The sequence below is a fragment of the Octopus bimaculoides genome, chromosome 4, assembly GCF_046866305.1.
Source record: "Octopus bimaculoides isolate indiv1 chromosome 4, ASM4686630v1, whole genome shotgun sequence".
Classification (NCBI taxonomy): Eukaryota; Metazoa; Mollusca; class Cephalopoda; order Octopoda; family Octopodidae; genus Octopus; species Octopus bimaculoides.
In genome coordinates, this window is record NC_142931.1 from 105,751,837 (window position 1) to 105,772,851 (window position 21,015).

The following is a 21,015-nucleotide window of genomic DNA, read 5'->3' on the forward strand; positions in this document are numbered from 1 at the left end:
ATAGTTTCATGAGACATGGAAGTGTGCCATGAAAATCTACAGAAAGCTGGATGTATTCCACCAAAGATGCTTCAGAAGGATTCTGAGAACATAGTGGCAAGCCTACATAATCAATAAAAACACTCTAAAGAGAATCAACATAAGGCCACTTAACAAAATCATCACAGAACGAAGATTAAAACTAGTAGATATTTTGGTTACCAGAACAATGCCTTTCTAAATCAGATTTCAAATGGACACCGATGGAGGGGAAAGGAACGAAAGGAAGGAAGACTAAAAACTGCATGGTGCAGAACATTCATAAGTGACATGAGAGAGGCCAATATCACATGGCTGGAAATAGAGAAAATCCACAACCAACAGAAACTAGTGGTGTCAACTTGCTGCCCAATGTGCTCAAGATCATAGGAGAAACTGAGACTGAGATCACTGTTGTTGTTCCTGATTAAATTGACATAGTGAAAGGCATTCCAATTTTGACTGTTTTTGTCCTCTGGACCTACATTATTCTGAATATCTCTTCTTTTTAAAGACTGTTGAGTACTAGAATGGATTGAATGAAGTTTCTTGATTTGTTGTACACTCAGTTGCACTTCTTTGTCACTGTTGTTACTGGAAGTACACTGAATCAATGATTGTGTTTGTTAGAAATTTAATGGAGATTTTGCTTCTGTCAGTAGAAGTTGAGCAACAACATAAAATCTGTATTTAAATTTAAAACAGCTCATTGATGAAATCTCTTGAAACCTGATATGTAAAATAAAAATAAAAATAAATATTCTGTCCTGCAATCTAAACAGTCATTTGAAATAAATTTTGTGTCTATGAATATATAATATTAAAGATACCATAATTTCTTCTGCCCATGCATCTTGTACCTAGTGCTAAGAAAATCCTCCTCCTCTGGTGTAGAGGCTTCCTCATTGGCTATTTTAATTATGAATCTCAGACCAGTCCTGGTTAGACAAATACAAAAAGAGGCAATGACATTCCTGTCTTTTTGGGGTATTCAGGTCTACATGATCTAATGTGTTCTTTTCTTATTTAAGACTATATAGTGTGTTTTGAGAGAGACTTAGTTGTTGTTTCCAACATGTTAGCTATTTTAATTAATTGTGTTTTTTGTTTTGTTTTGAAGGAGCTAGCAAGTTGCAGCTTTGTTGCTTGAATACATTTCGGTGCAGTTCTGCAGCTGTCTGTTGACAACTACACCTACGTCACACTTTCAGTTTTCCGTTTCCCGAAAATGAAATAATTATAAAAAGAAAGTGAATTAGTCAGATAAGATAATATACACTTTTTATTTCTTTGTCTTTTGACGTTTTTCTATATTTAAAATCCCGCCAAGATCGATTTTTAACTTTGCCCTCTTAGAGGGCGATAAAAGAAATAGCAAGTCAGTTCGATCGACTCCACCCACTTCTTAGCAAAAAATGGCCAAGTGTCTACGACAAGGAAACCATTAAATATTTATTTAAATATCAGTCAATTAATAATATTTGAGGTTGTATTTTAGATGCATTAAGGACAGATGTCCTAGTAGACGACAACATCGTTGTCCCAACTGCTATGTCCCACAGCCAGGCCGCTGCCATGAGCGGTCACATGACCATTCATGTGACCAGTCGTCGTTTTGCACCATTTTGATTATGTTCCAATTAATTAGACATTTCTTGGGATAAGCACCAAATGTAATCATCTCAGTAACACTTTAGGTATGTATTATTTTCTGAACTGTGTAAAATTAATAATAATGTCAACCTACCCTCCGTTATAGACTGTCATTCGTTGTAAAAACTACCGCGTTTACATGAAGATAGCTTCAATCGATCCATTATAACAATTTTTCTCCCAAAACCGACACTGTTTCTCAACGATTCTTTCATTTATATTAGGCTTTTAACAACACAAACAGTCATTTATTTCATAGAAATTTAGCAGCACAAACATTAATTTATATCAGAATGTTAATGATAATAATGATTAATATTTAATTGATTTAAAATAGGTAATTGTTTATAGCTGGTGTCGTTTATATTGCAAATATGTGACCTGCAAAAATAAATTCACAATTTAGTTTCGTCGGATTTTCATTTCTTAATTATTCATTTCACTAATTTTAAACATGTCTCTATTCTGCTGCTGTTCAGGCTTAGTTTATTTCGGTTGCATAAAATTGTTTTTATAATTTTTTTTTTTTTTACATATTATTTCCTCTGTCTTCTGAAAAATTTAATTAAAACTCCACAGGTTCGAGAATTCAGTGGATTCTATCTTTCCAACCCATTTTATCGGTCGATGATCAACTAATTAACTGGTTTCTTATGTTAAAAACCTAAAAGCGAATGCATAATTCTAAGTGTAAACCCCTGTTAATTTAATTGTCATTCATTGAATTCAAACAGGTTTCCCTAATTTTGACAATACACGGAACATTCTGAAGGATGTGTTTTTATCACCAGCCGAGGTGCAACATCTCTTAAAACCACCTGAAATAGTTAAATATTTATAGTGTTAAAATATTTTATATTTTTGTCGCACTCTCGTAGCTGTCGTTTATTAAACGAGTGCGCTGAGCAATATTGACAAACATTCAATTTCTCTTGTCTAAATATCCATTTATTCTCTTCATTTTGATTAAAAAAGTAACAAAAAACATGGATTTTTTCCCCTTCCGATTCGCTAAAATTTACTATTTTCCGTGGATCATCCTTAAAATGTTAGCTGACGGTAAATAACTTTCGTTTTAATGTATATTTATATAGTTGCTGAGATTGATTTATTTTAATATTGATATTTTATAGACAAAAAAAAAAAAAAATGTGACGACGTCTATTAATCCTTTAATGTTTGTTAAAATATTTCATGCAGCAAATTACATTAAAAAATGTTTCTATGTCAAATTGAATGTAGAAGAAATAACAACCACTGCAATGAAATAATGATTTAGGAAGTTTAACTATCGATAGTTTGGTAGAATCATTAAAAAAGTTCCGTTATAAAGAGTGGAAGAATTTCTATTACGTCGTATATGGTGAGAAATAATTTGTCAGTATGGACTGCGTGTTGCTGCTATGAACTGTTTTGGAATTATCGGTCTGTTGTTTAACTCTAGATAAACCCTAATGGAACTGACCTATGTTCAAAGGCGTTCCGACCGTGACCATTCCGTTTTTCTTTCTCCTGAGGTACGATATTTCTAGGATGTCTACGACTACAATGTTGAGCTAGGGCGTGGTTTGAAAGATTTGGCTGCTATTTCTTGCAGGGCTAGCGACCACTTTAGTGAGTGTTGTAAAGATCGGTAAAAGCTACCTTGTTCATTGCACGCTGTTGAAGACAACGTTACATTTCTGTAGCACGGTTATTTTCTTAAGCAGTGCACCAAATGTACATAATTTTGTCAATTATTTATTTTTATTTTTACTGTAAAATAGGAAAATTCATTTGAAAGTTCTTGTCCGTTTCGGAGTGAATTTCCAATTAGCATTTTTTACCATTCATTTTGTATGAAGCACCTATATTGTCACACGTTATACGTTTTCTTTCATTTTTATTTGCAGCAGTTTCTGTTTTTACTTTTCTTCTTATTATTGGTCATGACTTTAAATAATTTATAAATCGTCTAAATGCATCGTTCCGCTTCGTGCAAACAACAAATATAATTTAATTCTAAAATAAAATGATTTAAGTCTATGCTTTTACAAAAAAAGATCCATTAAAGCTAAAGCAATGTTCTAAATTCATATTCGTATTAGCTTTCACTCAGTTCCATGCTCCACGTTGTTGCTGTATTATAATTTCAGTGCACCCATCTTTGAGTAATGTTGCATATGGATATGTGACAACATCGAATACAGCGTGCAACTGCTTCTAGCATAGAACAAAAGTTGCATCATAATTGAGTAAAGCACTTGTAAGATTTGAAATGGCCATCGACGTATGCGAAAGAGATGTTGAATCGGCAACCTTTGTAGGATTCGCCAGAGGACGACAACAGAATTAATGTTCGTTTTATTGAGATAGTGTAGCAGTGCTGATAATTTACCCTTCTGTCAGAGGGACATTTTTTTTTTTCAGAATTCAGTCTAAAATTGTGTGCGTGTGCGCACAGTTCGAATCAAATAATACAGATAGATAATTTAAAATGATCTACATCGTTTGATTTGAACAAAGGTAGAGCAGATGTTTAGGAAGAAAATATTTTCTGGGTTTTTGAAGGAAATATGACAGTTGAAACAGTGTCAGGGCTTCGATTAAAAAATGTTTTTTGAGGTGTCAATGCTTTTCGAAAGATTAGTTTGTCTAGTTCCCACTTGTAGGTTTTCATATTCTTCTAATGGAAGCTGTGCAAGATATCAAAGTTGTGAAGTGGTGGCATCTTTGTAGAGACTGTGTATAGAAGTGACAACAAATAGAATCTTAATGTAGAAGTGTGGGAAAGATGAATGATTTCTTACGTACACCAGATCGGAAAGGTTTACGTCAACACATCATTGGAGCATTAACAATCCAAATGGTTTGCGCTGAGGGGAAGCTTGTAAGTAGGCAATTTTGGAAGATGATTCTTATTCTAAAAAAAAAAAGTCTTGTTCAATATAAGATTAAGAACATTGCTTCACTTAAAATTCTCAGTAGCTAGATAGGTGCTGCGGTAGCTCTGGTTATGTAGAATCCTTATTGTTTTTGTAAGGTCAGCTTTGTTCAAGTGCATAAGTTGGGTAAATCACTAGGAATGTTCCACAGGTCCATTGTTTGCTCATCTTGGTTGTCACTGAAAAAGAATTTACAGCCATACTAAACTAAAGGGAGAAACTATATTCCTTTTCGTTTCTTAGTTAAAGTAAATGTATACAAATATAGAATATTTGTATGTAGTATACTGTCATGGAAAGTAATAAGTTAAAAAAAAAAAAAATCTAAGAAAAATCTGGCTTACAAGTATTTGCATTAGGAAAGTTCTCCATAGGATATACAACATTAACGATGTAATTAGAAGGAAGAGATTAAAATGGTTCAGTTATGTAGCAAGAATACAACTTACTATGTAACACTGGTCCTCATTTAAGACTTCTCCAAACCAGATGATATGGTAGATTGCGAGAGAGATGAACGTCTCAGATTTGTGAAGTCAGGGTTGTTATTTGCGATAGTGGCGAGTAGAACATCTAGTCCAGTGGTTCCCAACCTTTTCACTACCAATTTGAAGAGTTTTCCCTTGGACCCCTCTTAACATGCTTATCCATATGTGTGTGTGTATATATATATATATTAGGTTGGTGCATAATTATTGCGGCTTTTTTTCAATAAATTTTATTCAACAAAAATTTTAAACAAAATGCCAAGCAGAAATTGAAGTAGATAGTGAATATGCTCCGGAATAATCATTTAAAGATGTTTTTGTTAAATGTTATTATTGTTTTTGTTGAATAAAATTTATTGAAAAAAAGCCACAATAATTATGTACCAACCTAATATATATGTGAAATTTTGAATTTAGTTCATGGACCCCTAGTACTACCTTTGCAGACCACAGGTTGGGAACCACCGATCTAGTTGAAGATGGTGGCAGTGGTCCAGATGCCAAGAGAGAGAGACAGGGTTTGGAGAGGACTGAGTTACTACAATATATACCTTTTTTAAATTTATATTGCATTATGAGAGATCTGTAACCCTTTTGATTATGAGGTATTGGTGAAGAACTGATCTTTATCTGGTGATTTTTAGGAAGATTTCACTGGAGTGCTTTCCTATTATGTTAAGACCTACAGGAGGAGTTGAATTTGCAAATTATCAGTTTGCAGTGCTGCAATTGCTCAGAACAGCCAGTTATTGTACTCTGTAGTACTTACAGCTAGGTGAAGTGGGTCATTTCAGAGCTAAACATCTTGATTATGAACATAACCACAACAGTGACCCAATATGTTGTCTGCTTCTAATTCACTATCATCCATATCAGGCGATGCATGGTCACAGTCCAGTGAGTAAACTAAAAAGAACAAAAAGTCATTTCTAAACAACAGTTCCATCAAAGAACTGTACTTCACAATACAGATTTCTAGGAATACATAAAAATATTAAAAAAAACTGTAGTAAGTTGTAACATTAAGCTTTTTTTTTTGGTAATAGGATGAAGTAGGAATCTAGGCCAAGTTGCTGAATTAATATATTGATAACTTAACAACTGCATTATCCACTTTCTACATCAAATAATGATGATAATAATAATGTGAACTTGTAATGTTCATATAATTCTGAATTGGCTGCTGCACATTAAACAATGTTTCTTTGCTTGGTTTAAAGTCCAAGATAATCTTACTCAGAACCAGAACATCTATCATGAAGTACACATATTATCTTCATGCCATGGCAAGATAATAATCATATATTAAAACAATTTCATAATTTATCAAGATGTATGGATATGTAAAATACTTGGTGTATTTTTTGTCATTTTATCAGTAATTCTCTTTTTATGTGGCTGCTGTTTGCTTTTATTAAGTTTTTGTCAATTCTTAAGTAGAGACAAGGGATTGAGTTAAATGACTTTAAAAAAATCTCTGTTCATGTAGAGATGGTGTCATTTGCTTGCAGTTTACTATGAAACCATGTTCATGCTTTTTGACATGTAATGACATATTTCACACTTTCTGTAAACAAAAGGCTCATTCAAATGATGTTTGTTTCTTGTCCTCCCCATAACCATGTTCAGGCTGTTTGTTCAATAAACTAGAGAATTATTTCCTTGCTTAGAAACAGGTGTAGTTTAGCATTAGGAAGGGCATCTCACCATAAAAATCTCTATATCAGTTTGGAAAAGTAGATACTAAAATATTGATTTCTTGATATGATCATCACATTCATATTGCAGAACATGTTGTCATTAGACTTACATTTTGAAGGTAAAAAAAAAAATCCTATTTTAAAAATGTTAGTGGCTGTGTGGTAAGGAGCTTGCTTCCCAACCACATGGTTCTGAGTTCAGTCGTACTGCATGACACCTTGGGCAAGTATCTTCTATAGTCTGAGGTTGACCAAAGCCTTGCAAGTGGATTGGGTAGATGAAAACTGAAAGAAGCCCATCTTATATATTTATATATATATGTGTGTGTGTGTTTGTCTCCCACCACCACTTGACAACCAGTGTTGGTTTGTTTATGTCCCTGTAACTTGGTTCAGTAAGAGAGACCAGTATAATGAATACCAGGTTTAAAAAATGTACTGGGATTGATTCATTTGACTGAAAACTCTTCAATGCAGTGCTCCAGCATTGCTGCAGTCTAATGACTGAAACAAGGAAAAATAAAAGAAAAAGTTTGTTGAGGAATACTTAACTGCAATATGAAGATGAAGTGATGGCATAAAACTACCTTTCTGGATCATGTGTATCTTGCTTCAGTCTTTTGATAAAGAGATGATGAGCCTTGGTCAGTAAATGATTACTTAAACCTGTAGTTTATATACTTTTGAGTGTTAGACTTAATTATTGTCTTGTTTAACACCACTACCTAGTACTTGAGTGTTTTAGCAGGGTTCATTATGTTGATAGATAAAGAAATGTTGAGTTTTGGTCTGTAACTAGTGCATGCATATAAATTTTTGAATGGTAGACCAAAGTCTTAGTTATTTTACTCTTAAGATATTTTAACTCTTTCAAATTCCTTCTGTTGTTCTTTAATATATTCTACAATAGGCATTCAGTCTTGAACTTGTGATTGATTTAACTAAAAGAAGTAGAAAAGTGCTAGTAAGAGAACCTTGAACTTGTATTCTCTCAAGGTCAACAGATTCAAGATTACCAATGAAAAGTTTATTATATCTTACACCACCAGAAATCAAATGCTCTATTTACTAATTGGAATTGTAACCTTAGTGTTTATGTATCAATACACTTTGAGCAATTTTCTTGCCTATAGTACTATGTCTTCGTACAATTTATAATTGAATTTCATTGTCACTAACCTTTTCTTGTCCTGGCATTTTTATTGCTCTTTGTACCACCTTCCTTGTTAAGTTCATTAGCTCATTGGGAGGCTTGTAATTTCTTCTCTGTAGCGTATCTCCTTTACCTTAACAGTACTTTTACATTAGTCATGGTGGTGGTGGGAATGTTATGACATCCAACACAGTTTTGTTAGCTAAATAAATCTTGTAGTATAAACCCATCCTGAACTACTTCATATTTCATCAACTATCTCTGAAGAAATTTGCACTTTTTTCCCCTCTGTTATGATGTCTTCAATTGATTTACTTTCAAGATATTGATCTCCATTATTTAACTGTCTTTTGTTGTTGATAGCCACAGCCCAGCTCTGATTGAGTAGAACTAATCAGAACTGCTTAAGATTATTCTAGTCATAATTTTCTTTTTCATTTTTTAAAATTCAAAAACAGTTTATACATATTAGTTATTTTTCAAGGTTAGAGTGAGTTGGCAATTTGGTTGTTATTTCTAGTAGGTTGTGTGACTGCATAGGAACTCTCTTATAGGTTCAACTGGCTTGTGTTTTTTATTCAGATGCTTGATGTAGCCTAAAAAAACAAATATTTCATTAATTTCCTTTGTTAATTAGTCTGTCATTTACATGTCTCTTTATGTTGTCATTGCTATTAAATTCAAGTGTGTCATTTCTTTCAAATTACATCCTCATTCTTTCATTTTAACCCTTTAACTTTCAGGTTATTCTGTTAAATGTATTTACATTGTTTTAAATTATTCACGCATTATCTTGTAGCTTCAAAGTTTTGATGGGATTATTTTTAGAATTACATTGTAGGGTGGGTGCTAGAGGCCAGATCTGTTTGAATTGAGCATAAAACGGGTAGAATATTGAGGCCAGCTATGGTTGGTTTAAATGTTACATTCAAACTGGCCATATCTGGCCCTAATATTTTGCCTGTGTTGTGTTTAAGCCAGAATTATCCAGCTTCTCACACCTACCCTACATTGTCATCCTAAAAACAAACAATCATATTAAAATATTGAAGCTATAAGAAAATGCATGATTAATTTAAAACAATGTGAATAAATAAGCCTTACATTTGACAGTAATTTGAAAGTTAAATGGTTAACCTTTTAGTATTTAAACTGGCCATATCTGGCCCAAATATTCTTCCTGTTTTTGTTCAAACTGGCCAGATCCAGCCTTTCATACCTACCCTATATTGTCCTCCTAAGCATAAACAGTCACATCATTGAAATCTGAAAGCTACAAGATAATACATAATTCAAAATAATGTGAAGAAATAAACATTACATTTGACAATAATCTCAATGCTAAAGGGTTAAACATGCTCTTCTGCTTATCCCTATAGCATTGAATATTGTCAAATCACATCTATTGCTTGCTAGATATATCTGACACTCCATCTTTCATTTCCCTCACTAAAGACTATAAGCTTATGTTATAATCTTACTTCATCATGCTGCTTGTTGCCTGACTGACCTCTTCTTAGTTATTCTTTGTCTCTTTCCGAATTACTTGTATTTTAGTTAATCCATAGCGCCCCATTTTTCATTGTTAAGGTGCATCTTCACGTCACTGTTATTATTGAAGTGTTTAAGTTATTGGACCAACAGCAAGTGTATGGAGCATGACTTCAGTTTTACTGCTAGCATTTATGTTTATTGTCTTTCATTTAGTTTATGGGTCTCAAATATTTGGCCTGCAGGCTAGATCTGGCCTGAGACAATGTTTTAGTTTATCCCTGGCTCAATTATATATATATATATATATATATATATATATACTCATGGCTGGCCGGCAACATATTTTTCTGCATTATATGGATAATTTATCCTGATCACACTATGTATAGCATTATCACGCGTTTGAGAAATAAATTTATTTCTGTATCTTATAAAAATTATCATTATTTGAATTTTAAAATATTCTATAAAATATATATATTGCTAGCATTTGTTCAGAGTTTAGCTGGACCAGAGTTGTGATTAACACCAGTATGGATTAGTCAGATAAGAGCACCTTAGGGAATCTTATTTCAACCAAGATTTAAAAAAAAAAAGCTTATGAATTTTTGAACTAACAATTGTCACCTGTATTGCCTTTACCTATATGCTCAGCCAAATATGGCTTACTTTCTCTTCTGAAATCATTACCATCATCATTTAACATCTGTCTTCCATGCTTGTGTAGGTCGAACAATTTGACAGGATCTGATGAGCTGGGATACTGCTTTGAGCTCCACTGCCTGCTTTGGCATGGTTTCTATGGCTGGATGCCTTATCTAATGCTGACCACTTGACAGTGTATTGGATGCATTTTTGTTTTGTTACACTGGCACTATTGAAGTTGGCAAATAACTTGCAAGACAAAAAAAAAAAGCCTCCCTTCATTTGAGTGGGGTTGTAGAAGAGTTGGAGGTGGTTTTATGTCACATGTTGAGAGGCTAAAGTATGATAGAGGAACAGGCAGTACAGTAGAAGAGCTGCATGGCTATCTTGCATAATAAAAGAGTGGTGGGAATAGCTGGAAAGAAGATAAACTTGTTGGTTATGAGATGTCAGAGTGTATGTATTCTCAAGGTACAAGATGAATATATGAGAGAACATTGCATGAGTATGGGAAGGTGTGAATAGATAAGTTCATAGGAGTGTGAGAGGAGAGTTTTATTAATTAGGACACCTGAATAATCTTGATATTAAGGTTTGAAAATTGACTGTTTCAGGTATTGATTTTGTAGAAGGTTACGATTCACTCTTGTGCAGATTTGTTTTGTAAATATTTCAGAAGAATAAATTGTATAAATGGCTCAATTTCTTGAATTTTATTTATATCTGGGCTATATACATTGCTTAAGTCATTTAAAAAAAAAAGAAAGACCTGTTGTTTACTTGTTTTACTACTGTGTGAATATATACAGATATATGCACCGGCATGGCTGTGTGGTTGAGAAGTTTACTTCCAATCATGTGGTTTCAAGTTCAGTCCCATTGCATGGCACCTTGGGTAAGCGTTTGGTTGACAGAAACTGAAGAAACCTATATATATATGTGTGTGTGTTTGTTTTGACATCACATGATAGTTGTAAATGAGTGTTGCCATCATACAAGTGTGTTATTCATTTCCAATCTTCCAAGAAAATTTGTCTTGCCATGGGAAAATATTACCTTGCTTGGGAACAAGGATGGGCATCCAGCTACAGAAAATCTGCCTCTATGAATTCATACTGACCCATTCAAGCATGTAAAAGTGTATCTTAAAAACAATATACGTCATCAGATTCAGTTTTTAACATTCATCTTCCAAGCTGGCATGAATTTGATAGTTTGACAGGATCTGACAGATTGGAAGACTGCATCATGCTTCAATATCTGATTTCACAGGGTTTCTTTGACTGGATCCCCTTCCTACTGCTAACCACTTTATAGAGTGTACTGAGTGCATGGTTTTTAATGACACCAACACTATATTGGTTTGAATAGTTCTTATTTATTCTCAGATTACTTAAAATTAACAATTACCCACATTTTTCAATATCTCACAATTCAGACAAAGTTAAACACATTGTTTACAATATATCATAGAATGTTTGCTAATTTACAATATATTTTTAAAGATTTTCCAATTTACAATATACTTTTTAATATTTTTCAATTTACAATATATTTAAAATATTTACAAAATATTACAAAATATTTAAAATATTTTCCAATTTACAATATATTTTAAAATATTTGCTAATTTAACGATATAATTTAAGATGTTTATTAATTTACAATATATTTAAAAACATTTGCTAATTTACAAATTATTGTATACAGTGGTCAGGTGCACTACAACTCAGCAGAAAAAGTAGCCAAAAGTGCATGAACAGTATATAGAATAATGCACAGGAAGTGAACAGTGAATGAGTCTTTAAAAAAAGTGGATGGGTATCAGGTGTACTATAGGCAAATTTCAGGAAGAATGGAAGTTTTGAAGGATGTAGTACCTCAACAGCCAACAGCTGTTGCATGTAGGTTATTCCATATTTCAGCAATTCTGAGCATGAAAAGCTGTTTCTGAAATCATGGGTACAGTATTGTTTTCTAAGTATGTCCATAAGTGTTAGACCTATGGAATTCAAGAGGTGCCCAAGGTTGTTGTTGAAAGATAGTGGATAATCTTGTGGGTGTCTACCAAGTCAGTTGCCAGATGTCAGAGATTTAATATGTCCATGTTCAGGGAAACAAGATGTTCAGAGTATGGTAGATGCTTGATAGCTGGTCTTCATCAACTTGATTAGATTGAGTTTAGAACCTAGTTGATCAAAGTGGAGAACATCTTTTGGAGGAATGCAGTTTTTGGATGAGTTACTGGAAAATGCCTGAAGATTGTTTATTTCTTTGTATACACTCATGGGAATTCATGTGCAGCAGATTCAATAGCTTTCTCGATGCATTTAGATTCAACAAGAGCTGTGGACAGATTTCTAAGTTAGGTATTCCAAAATGATCCCTCATTGTGAGGTTTTATATGAATTTTTGTTATTTCTTGGCTTAGATCAGAAATTGATTGTCAAATTACCACAACTTCCATGTTGATCAGATTTTGTTCTTGCTTTTGTTCAACATTAACGGTAGGGGTCTGGCATCGAAAGGACCAATTTGGTTGCTGGACCATCTCCCAGAGTCCATTCATCATAGAATTTTATGGTGTCCCCTTTTTTAACCTGGGATCATTGGAAAGTTAGTGTTACATTGAAGGCAGAGAGAAACATGGCATTTGCCACATTTAACCCATCGATTTTAGAAAGAGTTCTTGGATTTTGTGTATAGATGACAGATGTGATTTCCTTGGCATTATTCTATTTTGGAACAGTGACTAGTTTTATTTACATTTGATGGATATTTGCCCTCATTTTGTTTGTTGTTAACACAATGTTTCGGCTGAATTACACCTTCATCAGGTGTTCTGGTAGGATTTTGAACCCTATCCTGGGATCTTATAAGGTATTTTTTTTGCTGATGTTATTATTATTATTAATATTATTTATTCAAGGCACTGCATGGTATTGAACTCGCAATCTTGGGGTTAGTAGCCCGCGCTCTTAACCATTACACTACAAACAAGATGAGGACAAATATCCGTCAAATGTAAATAATGTACATAATTCCTCATCCCTTAAATATAGAACTGTAGTGACTAGTTTTGTTGCATACTTCACCCATACATATAGCCATAGCAATTTTGTCCTGTCTGTCCATTCATACAATAGAAAGACAAAAGGTCAGCAAATATGCCTAAGTATAGTATGCTTGTTAAGCAGATTTGCTAATTTACAATATATTGTGAAATATTTGCTAGGTTACAATATATTTTAAAATATTTGCTAATGTAACAATATAGTTTAAAATGTATATGAGGTCTGATCAATAAATATCTAAACTGGTGCTATAAAAACAGAACTACAACACGTACCAATTTGGCATTTAATCTCCTTCAAAGTAGTCCCCTTCAGAAGCCACACACTTAATCCAACACTGCTTCCATTGATGGAAGCATTCCTGAAACTCATTTTCTGGGATAATCAGCAGCTGCCTTGTCACATTCATGTTGATTTCCTTGATGTTCTGAAATCTTCCTTTCAAGTGGAATTCAAGTTTTGGAAAGAGGAAAAAGTTGTAAGGAGCGAGATCTGGAGAATACGGTGGCTGTCAGACCTGAAGAATGCTGTGCCTAGCCAAAAACTGTTGCTCAAAGGGCAGGTGTGTTGTCATGATGCAATTGCCACTCACTGGATGCATGCAATTGTGGTCTTTGCTGACAAATAGCATCCTGCAAATGTTGCAAAAGATGATGGTAGTATTCCTTGCTAGCTGTCTGACCAGGTGGAGCATACTTATGATGAGCAATCCCCTTGTCGAAGAAAACAGTTAACAATGTCTTACTTGTTCGTGTTTTCTTTGGTCTTGGAGAGGTTGGGGGTATTCCACTGTGAAGACTGAGCCTTTGTTTCGGGTCATAACCATAGACCCACAATTCATCATCTGTTACTACTGTTTTCAAAAAGTTTTCATAATTCTCAACACAATCAAGGAGATTTTGTGCAACTGAAACTCGAGTGTCTTTTTCATCAGCTGACAGCAGTTTTGGCACAAACTTGGCAGACACGTTTTATACCCAAATCTTCAGTGATAATGGACTGAAGTGAACCCTAACTAGTCTGCACATCCTCTGATAACACATGGATGGTGATTCAATGATTTCCCCTCACAGCTGCATGCACATCTGCGATCTTTTTCTCAGTTCTACTGGTTGCGGGTTTCCTAGAATGTTTGTCACTATCAACATTTTTTCAGCTCTCTTGGAAATGTCTGAACCACTCGTACACTTGTGTACGGCTCATACACTTCTCTCCACACACTTTCTGCAACTTTGCGTAGGCCTCTGAGCAGGTATCACCAAGCTTTTGGCAAAATTTGATGCAGATTCTCTGTTCAGTTTTCTCTGTCATGGTCAATGTGATGATCACATGCTACACACGTTCCTTCCAAACATTGCTGTAAACAGCAGAAGTGAGCTAGAACGTTGAAACTTAGTGCGCATACACAGCAGAGTTCAAGGTCAATCTGTGCCAAGCGGCTTCACTCAGCGTGCTTTAGCTTTGTTACTATGGCAACAGTTTGGATATATATTGATCAGACCGCATATTAAATTACAATGTATTTTAAGATATTTGATAATCTAAGAATTTTGAAATGTTTGCTAATTTCATGTTGGCTGAATTAAAAAAAAAAAATCTTTTGAGCAGGATTTGCTGATCTTAACAAATTATTCCACAGAAAGCTTACTTCAGGCATTTTGAAAAATATTGCTTCATATTTAAAAATAGGTTATTGCTCACAAGCCACCAGGTCCTGTCTGATGTTATTGTTGAGTTATTATGGTTCAAGAAAACCAGATAAAAATATTGTTTCAGAGAATAGCACCAATCTATATAAGAATATTGAGACATTTAGAAAATTTCTTGCACTTAGCTACTGTGTAGGTTATATTCATGCTTTAAGTTTGAACTGATCAGTGCTTAACCAAAACAATTACCACCATATGTAAACTATCTTTTTCAGTGCTTTCAGTCAGGGAACTCCAAGTATAATTGACTACAACAACTTCAAAAAAGCTCTTGGATTAATCCTTTTGTGAAAACAGTATTTGATGAGCTAATAACCTATGGCTTAAGTAAGCTGCAGATTCTAAGTTTTTAATATAGTATATCCTCCTCAGGGTGTCATGAAATAAGCTCTTATTCATCCTTTTCTTGCTGGATTATATAAAAAATGAGATAGCCTAAAATAATTGGTTTTAAAATGAAATGTCAGTGATTTAATTCACTTTTCAGTAAACAGCTTTTACTTATTAAATTACTTTTGTTCAACTATGTTGAATAAAATATAAATTAACTCTGTTAATCTGGTCACAGTTGATAATGAGCCTGCACTAACATTTTTTTTTATTTCCAGCATTCAAAGTTAATATAAAATTGGCATGGCTGTGTTTAAGAAGTTTAGGATTAGAAGTTTGCTTCTCAATCAGTCTTTTGGTTTGGGGTTCAGTCTTACTTTGTAGCAACTTGGGCTACACAGTGGGATTATAGCAAAAGACATTTGTCTTCTACTATAGTCTTTGGTTAACCGAAACCTTGAGTAGATTTGGCAGACAAAAACAGAAAGCAACCAGTCATGCATCAACCCCTGCTTGTTGTCCATTCTGTTTTCTCACACCTCTCCATGTCTATTCTGCTAATCTGTACTCTCTCATCTGTTCTACTCACTGTACTAAGTTACCTATATCTGACAGAAGTGTACTGAATTTGTGCATATTAAATATCTCCTTTCTCTATACCTCTATCACCTATATCTTAGTACTTCTCCTTTCCTTCTGAATCATACTTGAGTGGGGAGAGTTTACACTTTGGCAGTCTTTACCCACCTTCCTTGATTCTCTTGTCACTATAATGTTTTGGACATGTTACCTTGAGAATATACTCTGTCCTTATCATATCTCTCCTGCAACATCACTCCACCCTCCCATATATAACTGTATCTCCTCTTCAGTCCTCTCCTCCTCACAACCCTTATCACTCTGATTCTTTCTCACTAACTCCCTAACACTATTTTGCCTCCTATTACCCCCTTTCCTGACTCTGTCTTTGTAACTCTCTCCTCCACCACGCTTTTTCAATAGTAAACCTGTGTAACTCCAATAAGAACTGTCTTGGAGTGTGACAAAGTGTCCAACCTATGTGGGCTTGCTTACTAATTGACCAATCCCACCACTAGGTCCACCTATTCAACCCACCATTACAAACATAGACCTCTTTCTAAAGCAAATTCAAAGCAACTGTATTTCACAAATAAAACCCTAATGAACCCATTATTTTGTTGTTTTTACATGAATTGCCACCCCATTATAGCCCTATAGCACCATTACTATTTTGATCCCATCCTCACCTTCATACTAGTCTGACATGAACCTTTCCCTCTCCTCTCTCTTGATTACCTCCATTCTAACACTGCTGCCTCTGTTATTCTCTCCATTGCCATCTTCTCACAATAAATTTTCTTTATCCACCGTAGGAACTACCTTTCACTTTGCAAGGTAACCCCAACAGTGGTGAGGCCATAAAATGCACTTGGCACACTTTGTAAGTGATTGGCAATCAATTGAAGTAGTAACAATGTAGGGTTTTTTAGTCTTGCCAAGGGAAGGCAATCTTTATATTATTGGTGTTATGATAAAATGTACCCATTACACTCTGTAAAGTGCTTGGTATTAGAATGGGCATCCAGCTGTATAAACAATGTTGAAAATTGGATATTGGAGCAAGATATGGTCTTCTGACACATTGAATCTTGCTGAACCAGCTTCTCCATGTCGATCTAGATGCAAAAATTCCAATCTAGATGAAAATTTCTTAAAATGTTGGCTGAAGAACTCCTTGGTGAGAAAGAAGAACCTAAGAAAGAATTTCAGTTTATAAAAGAGAAAAAACTAGTAACTTATGATTTTTTGGACTTTGTCCTTCAAGAAAAAAGAAAGAGTAGAATTAGCTGTCAAAAATATCACATTTTTGCATATGAAAGCCAGAGATGAAACAGATTTGTGCTTGAACTGTGTAAATTAATTTTTTTATGTTTTGTATATATGTTTCAATGAAAATCTGACTTGGGCCAGTGTGGTCACCTTCATGTCTTTATGTAACTTTTTTTCATGTTTTCTATGGTTAAAATTACAAAATACATTCAGCTATTGGTTTAATGAAAGAGAGTGAGAGAGGTAGAAAGAATTAAAACTAGTTTTTAGTTTTGCCTTTGTAGAATGCTATGGTAAGAAACTGTAAATGAACTAGGGATTAAACCTGGTTTGCAGTTTCAGGGGTCACTCTATAGTATTCATTTTCTCACTTTGGATTATCAGGCCTAATTAAGAAAGATGGTGATACTTATAATGTGCAAGTTGAGATTTTACAATTTTTCAAGGCATGGAAATATTAAGTGGCTTAGCTAACTTGATGATGAAAGAATCCTCCAAATCAATTTGATAGGAAGAGCCCAGCTTCCTTCAGACCCTAAATTTGGGCTCCTCAGAAAAAAACAAGTGAATTGTAATAGAATATTAAATCTAAATTTAGTTGTTATTTATCCACAAGTCAACCATTAGCAAAAATTCAGGTATCCCAGATATGTTTCCTTCCTTTTAAGGTTATATAAGACTACACTAAGGTGTTCTTATTTTGATTTGAAAGAGACTTGGTTACTATTTCTAGCAGGTCTCGTAACCATGTAGAGCAGTGGTTCTCAAACTTTTTGGGACTGCCGCCCCCTTGACACCCAGGCCACATTTCTATTGCCTCCACCCCAACTAACCATTACAAACATAGACCTCTTTCTAAAGCAAATTCAAAGCAACTGTATTTCACAAATAAAACTTAACCTAATGAACCCATTATTTTGTTGTTTTTACATGAATTGTCACCCCATTATAGCCCTAACTTTTACATGAATCGCTAACCCATCATCACTCCACTTTTCTTCAATGCCCCCTTAGAACTTTCCACCACCCCCAGGGGGGCAATACTGCCCACTTTCAGAACCACTGATGTAGAGACTTCTTTGTTAGCTCAGACTAAGTTGAGTTTTTTTTTGCCAGAAGTGAGATGTATGGATGATGACCATGTTAGGGAACTGTTTCTTATAAGGTATAGTTGATTACATTGTCTCCTCCACTCCTGTGTTTATTCTTGTTAAGCGATGCAAAGATTTCAAGAGGATATATTTTATTTTTATATTGAGCTACATATGTATCAGTAACACTTTTGTGTAATTTTGTCCTTAAATTTTATTCTTTTAGAATGGATATTGCTGAAAGTATGATACAGCGTTTTCGTGTTGGAGGCCGAAACAAAACTAAGTTTTCTCCTTCAAAGGAGGATATTCTAAACACAATAGAGCAATTTGGAGGTAAGACAGGTAAAGAAAAATATATTTTGTCTTTTTCACAATGAAAGCATTTTTGTTTTATATATTTTTACGTGTCTCAATATACATATATTTATACCTATTTGACCCACCATTCTATATATTAGCAAATATTGTGCATAGGATTTTCAATTTAGTACTGAAAAAACAAGAGGTAACTTCCCAGCATGCTGGGAGTATAGTATAGTTTCAGCTGTTTTTTGAAGCCATTTCACTTCACATATAATGGCCTTTGAAAAGGCATTAATACTGTCAACTGTTATTTCTATGTCCTTCAAAATTTTGAAACTGTATGTCTAATTTAAGAAATGAAATTATATCACCCTTAAGTGTGTCAGATTTTCAAATATTTTGATTATGCTGATGGACACATACATACACACATATTTGTTTAGTGAATTTATTCCAAGAAACAAGAAAACTTAAATATGTGCGAATATAATCTGACCTGGAAGTTCAGCAGTAGCATAATGTGTATGGGTGCGTACTTATATATATATCTGTCTTTCTCCCATGCTGGCATTGATTGGATAGTTTGACAGGATTCATCTGGTCAGAGGACTGCATCATGTTCCAATGTCGACTTTAACATGGTATCTATAACTGGATACCTTTCCTAATGGCAGCCACTTTATGGTGTGTATTGAGTGCTTTTTTCATGGCTCCAGCACAAGTGAAGTTGCCATGAAGCTTGCAAGACTAAAATCTAATTGAGTAGGGCTACAATAGAGGGGGAAGCAGCTTTATGCTAGGTGATGTGAAGTTGAAGTATGAAGGAAGCCTACCCTTTTGGAACATGTTTCTTACTGTAGTGGAGATATATGACTGCTCACATTATACAGAAGTGGGTGGGAGTAGTCAGTGTGTATTTGAAAAGAGAAATAAAGATGGTGGTGGCATGTCAGGGTGGGCTCTGGGGAGAGGAGAATGGGAAGAGTGAGTAGGTAGGGGTAGCAAGAGTGTATGGAGAGTGAGGCATGATTGGAGATGGGGTAGGGGTGAAAATATATTGAATGATGAAGAAGCATCAAGGTGCTCAATGAGAAATATGAGTTGGATGGAAGGTAGGAGGGAGTAGATGAGGATTAGAGATTGGTAAGGATATAGGAGTGAATGTAATGAATGTTGGAAGGATAATATTAACCATAAAGGATGGATGCTAAGTCAGTTGGTTCCTGGTATTGAAAAAGATAATTGGTATTACAGGAAAGATGATAGAATAGATAGTTCTGTCCTCATTTAATAACAGCTGTGGAATACTGCAGTTAGGCAAATGATAGTGAGATGAAAGGGTAGGGGAAGGTTTGATGAGGAAATTAGGTGTGGGTCCCAATTGTATATATAAACATTATACTTCCTGAACCTCAGTTATACTGTGATGGGCTGGTTTTCTGAAATACTGCATATTGCCAGTTCTCCTTTATCATCTCCTTTGTGAAATTCAAACTTCTGAGATCAGCCATCACAACTTCATTCCATGTCTTTGTGGGTCTCACTTGTTTACAAGTTCCATCCACCTAAAGTGACTGGCACATCTTTATATAGCTCTCTTCATCCATATACTTCTCATGCCTGTACCAGTGCAGTCTTCTCTCTTGCACACTACATCTGATGCCTATCATGCCCAATCTTCCAATTTTTCTCAACACATCTGTACTTTGTTATTCATGCACACTGATGTTGCATATCCAACATGCATGCTAGCTTCTCTTTCTAGTCTTTGCATGTCTTCTGCATTTAGGGTCTACGTCTCATTACCATGTAGTATTGCAGTTCATACACTGGAATCATACAATATGCCTTTCTTTCCAAAAGGAAAACTGTTTGTTACCAATAGAGGTAATAGTGGTCTAAACTTTCTCCATCCTATTCTTATTCTAGCAACTATACTTTCAGAGCATCCTTCTCCATTGCTAATTAGATCATTTAGGTTAGAGAAGCTATTTACTACTTCTAAGAATCTTGGGCATTTGAGAAAATCTATTTATCATGCCCTCTTAGTGTTTTATTGTTCCTGCTCATCTGCCACATACAAACTCTAGTTTATCTGTTAACTGTAATTCCATTGCATTTCTTGTGTCCATAGTTTGCATTGGGTACAACATATATACAATTTCTGCTAATATCAAGTAAAGTCACTTCCTTGATGGAAGTAGAGATCTGTCAGGTTCCCTAATTACTGAAACTTTTTTTTTTTTCTAATTTAACTTTGAGGCCTTTTAATTCCATCTGTAACTTCCACATCTGGAATTTCTTTTCTAGTTCTGCTAGAGATTCAACTATAAGAGGTGAGGTTATCAATATATAGCAGTACTCAAAGGCAACCAGTTTAAAATCCTTTGTTAAGGCATGAAAGACTATGATGAATAGGAGGGAACTGACAATGGAACCTTAATGAACTCTTACCTGCACATTGTTTGTTGCTAAATTTGTTCATTATCACCTTATTGCCAGCACCTTTGTACATGACTTGTATGGCTTTCACGAGTCATTCATCTATCCTTAGCATCCTCAGTGACCATTAGATTACT

General features: G+C 34.5%; 1 protein-coding gene across 23 annotated transcripts in view; it reads left to right on the forward strand.

Annotated features, from left to right (window-relative positions):
- The first annotated feature begins 947 nt into the window (after positions 1-947).
- Positions 948-21,015, forward strand: part of LOC106880495 (TBC1 domain family member 5) — an 84,021-nt gene continuing 63,953 nt past the window's right edge. For 12 of the 23 annotated variants that reach the window (XM_014930464.3, XM_014930471.3, XM_014930467.3 and 9 more), the window contains exons 1-2: positions 948-1,715; positions 18,357-18,475. In XM_014930464.3, the coding sequence (XP_014785950.1) occupies positions 18,358-18,475 (118 nt within the window). In that variant the 5' untranslated portion in view covers positions 948-1,715; position 18,357. Of the gene's footprint in view, positions 1,716-2,441; positions 2,731-18,356; positions 18,476-21,015 lie in introns of those variants that run through there. The other 11 variants (XM_014930466.3, XM_089351133.1, XM_089351135.1 and 8 more) reach the window with 7 other exon arrangements.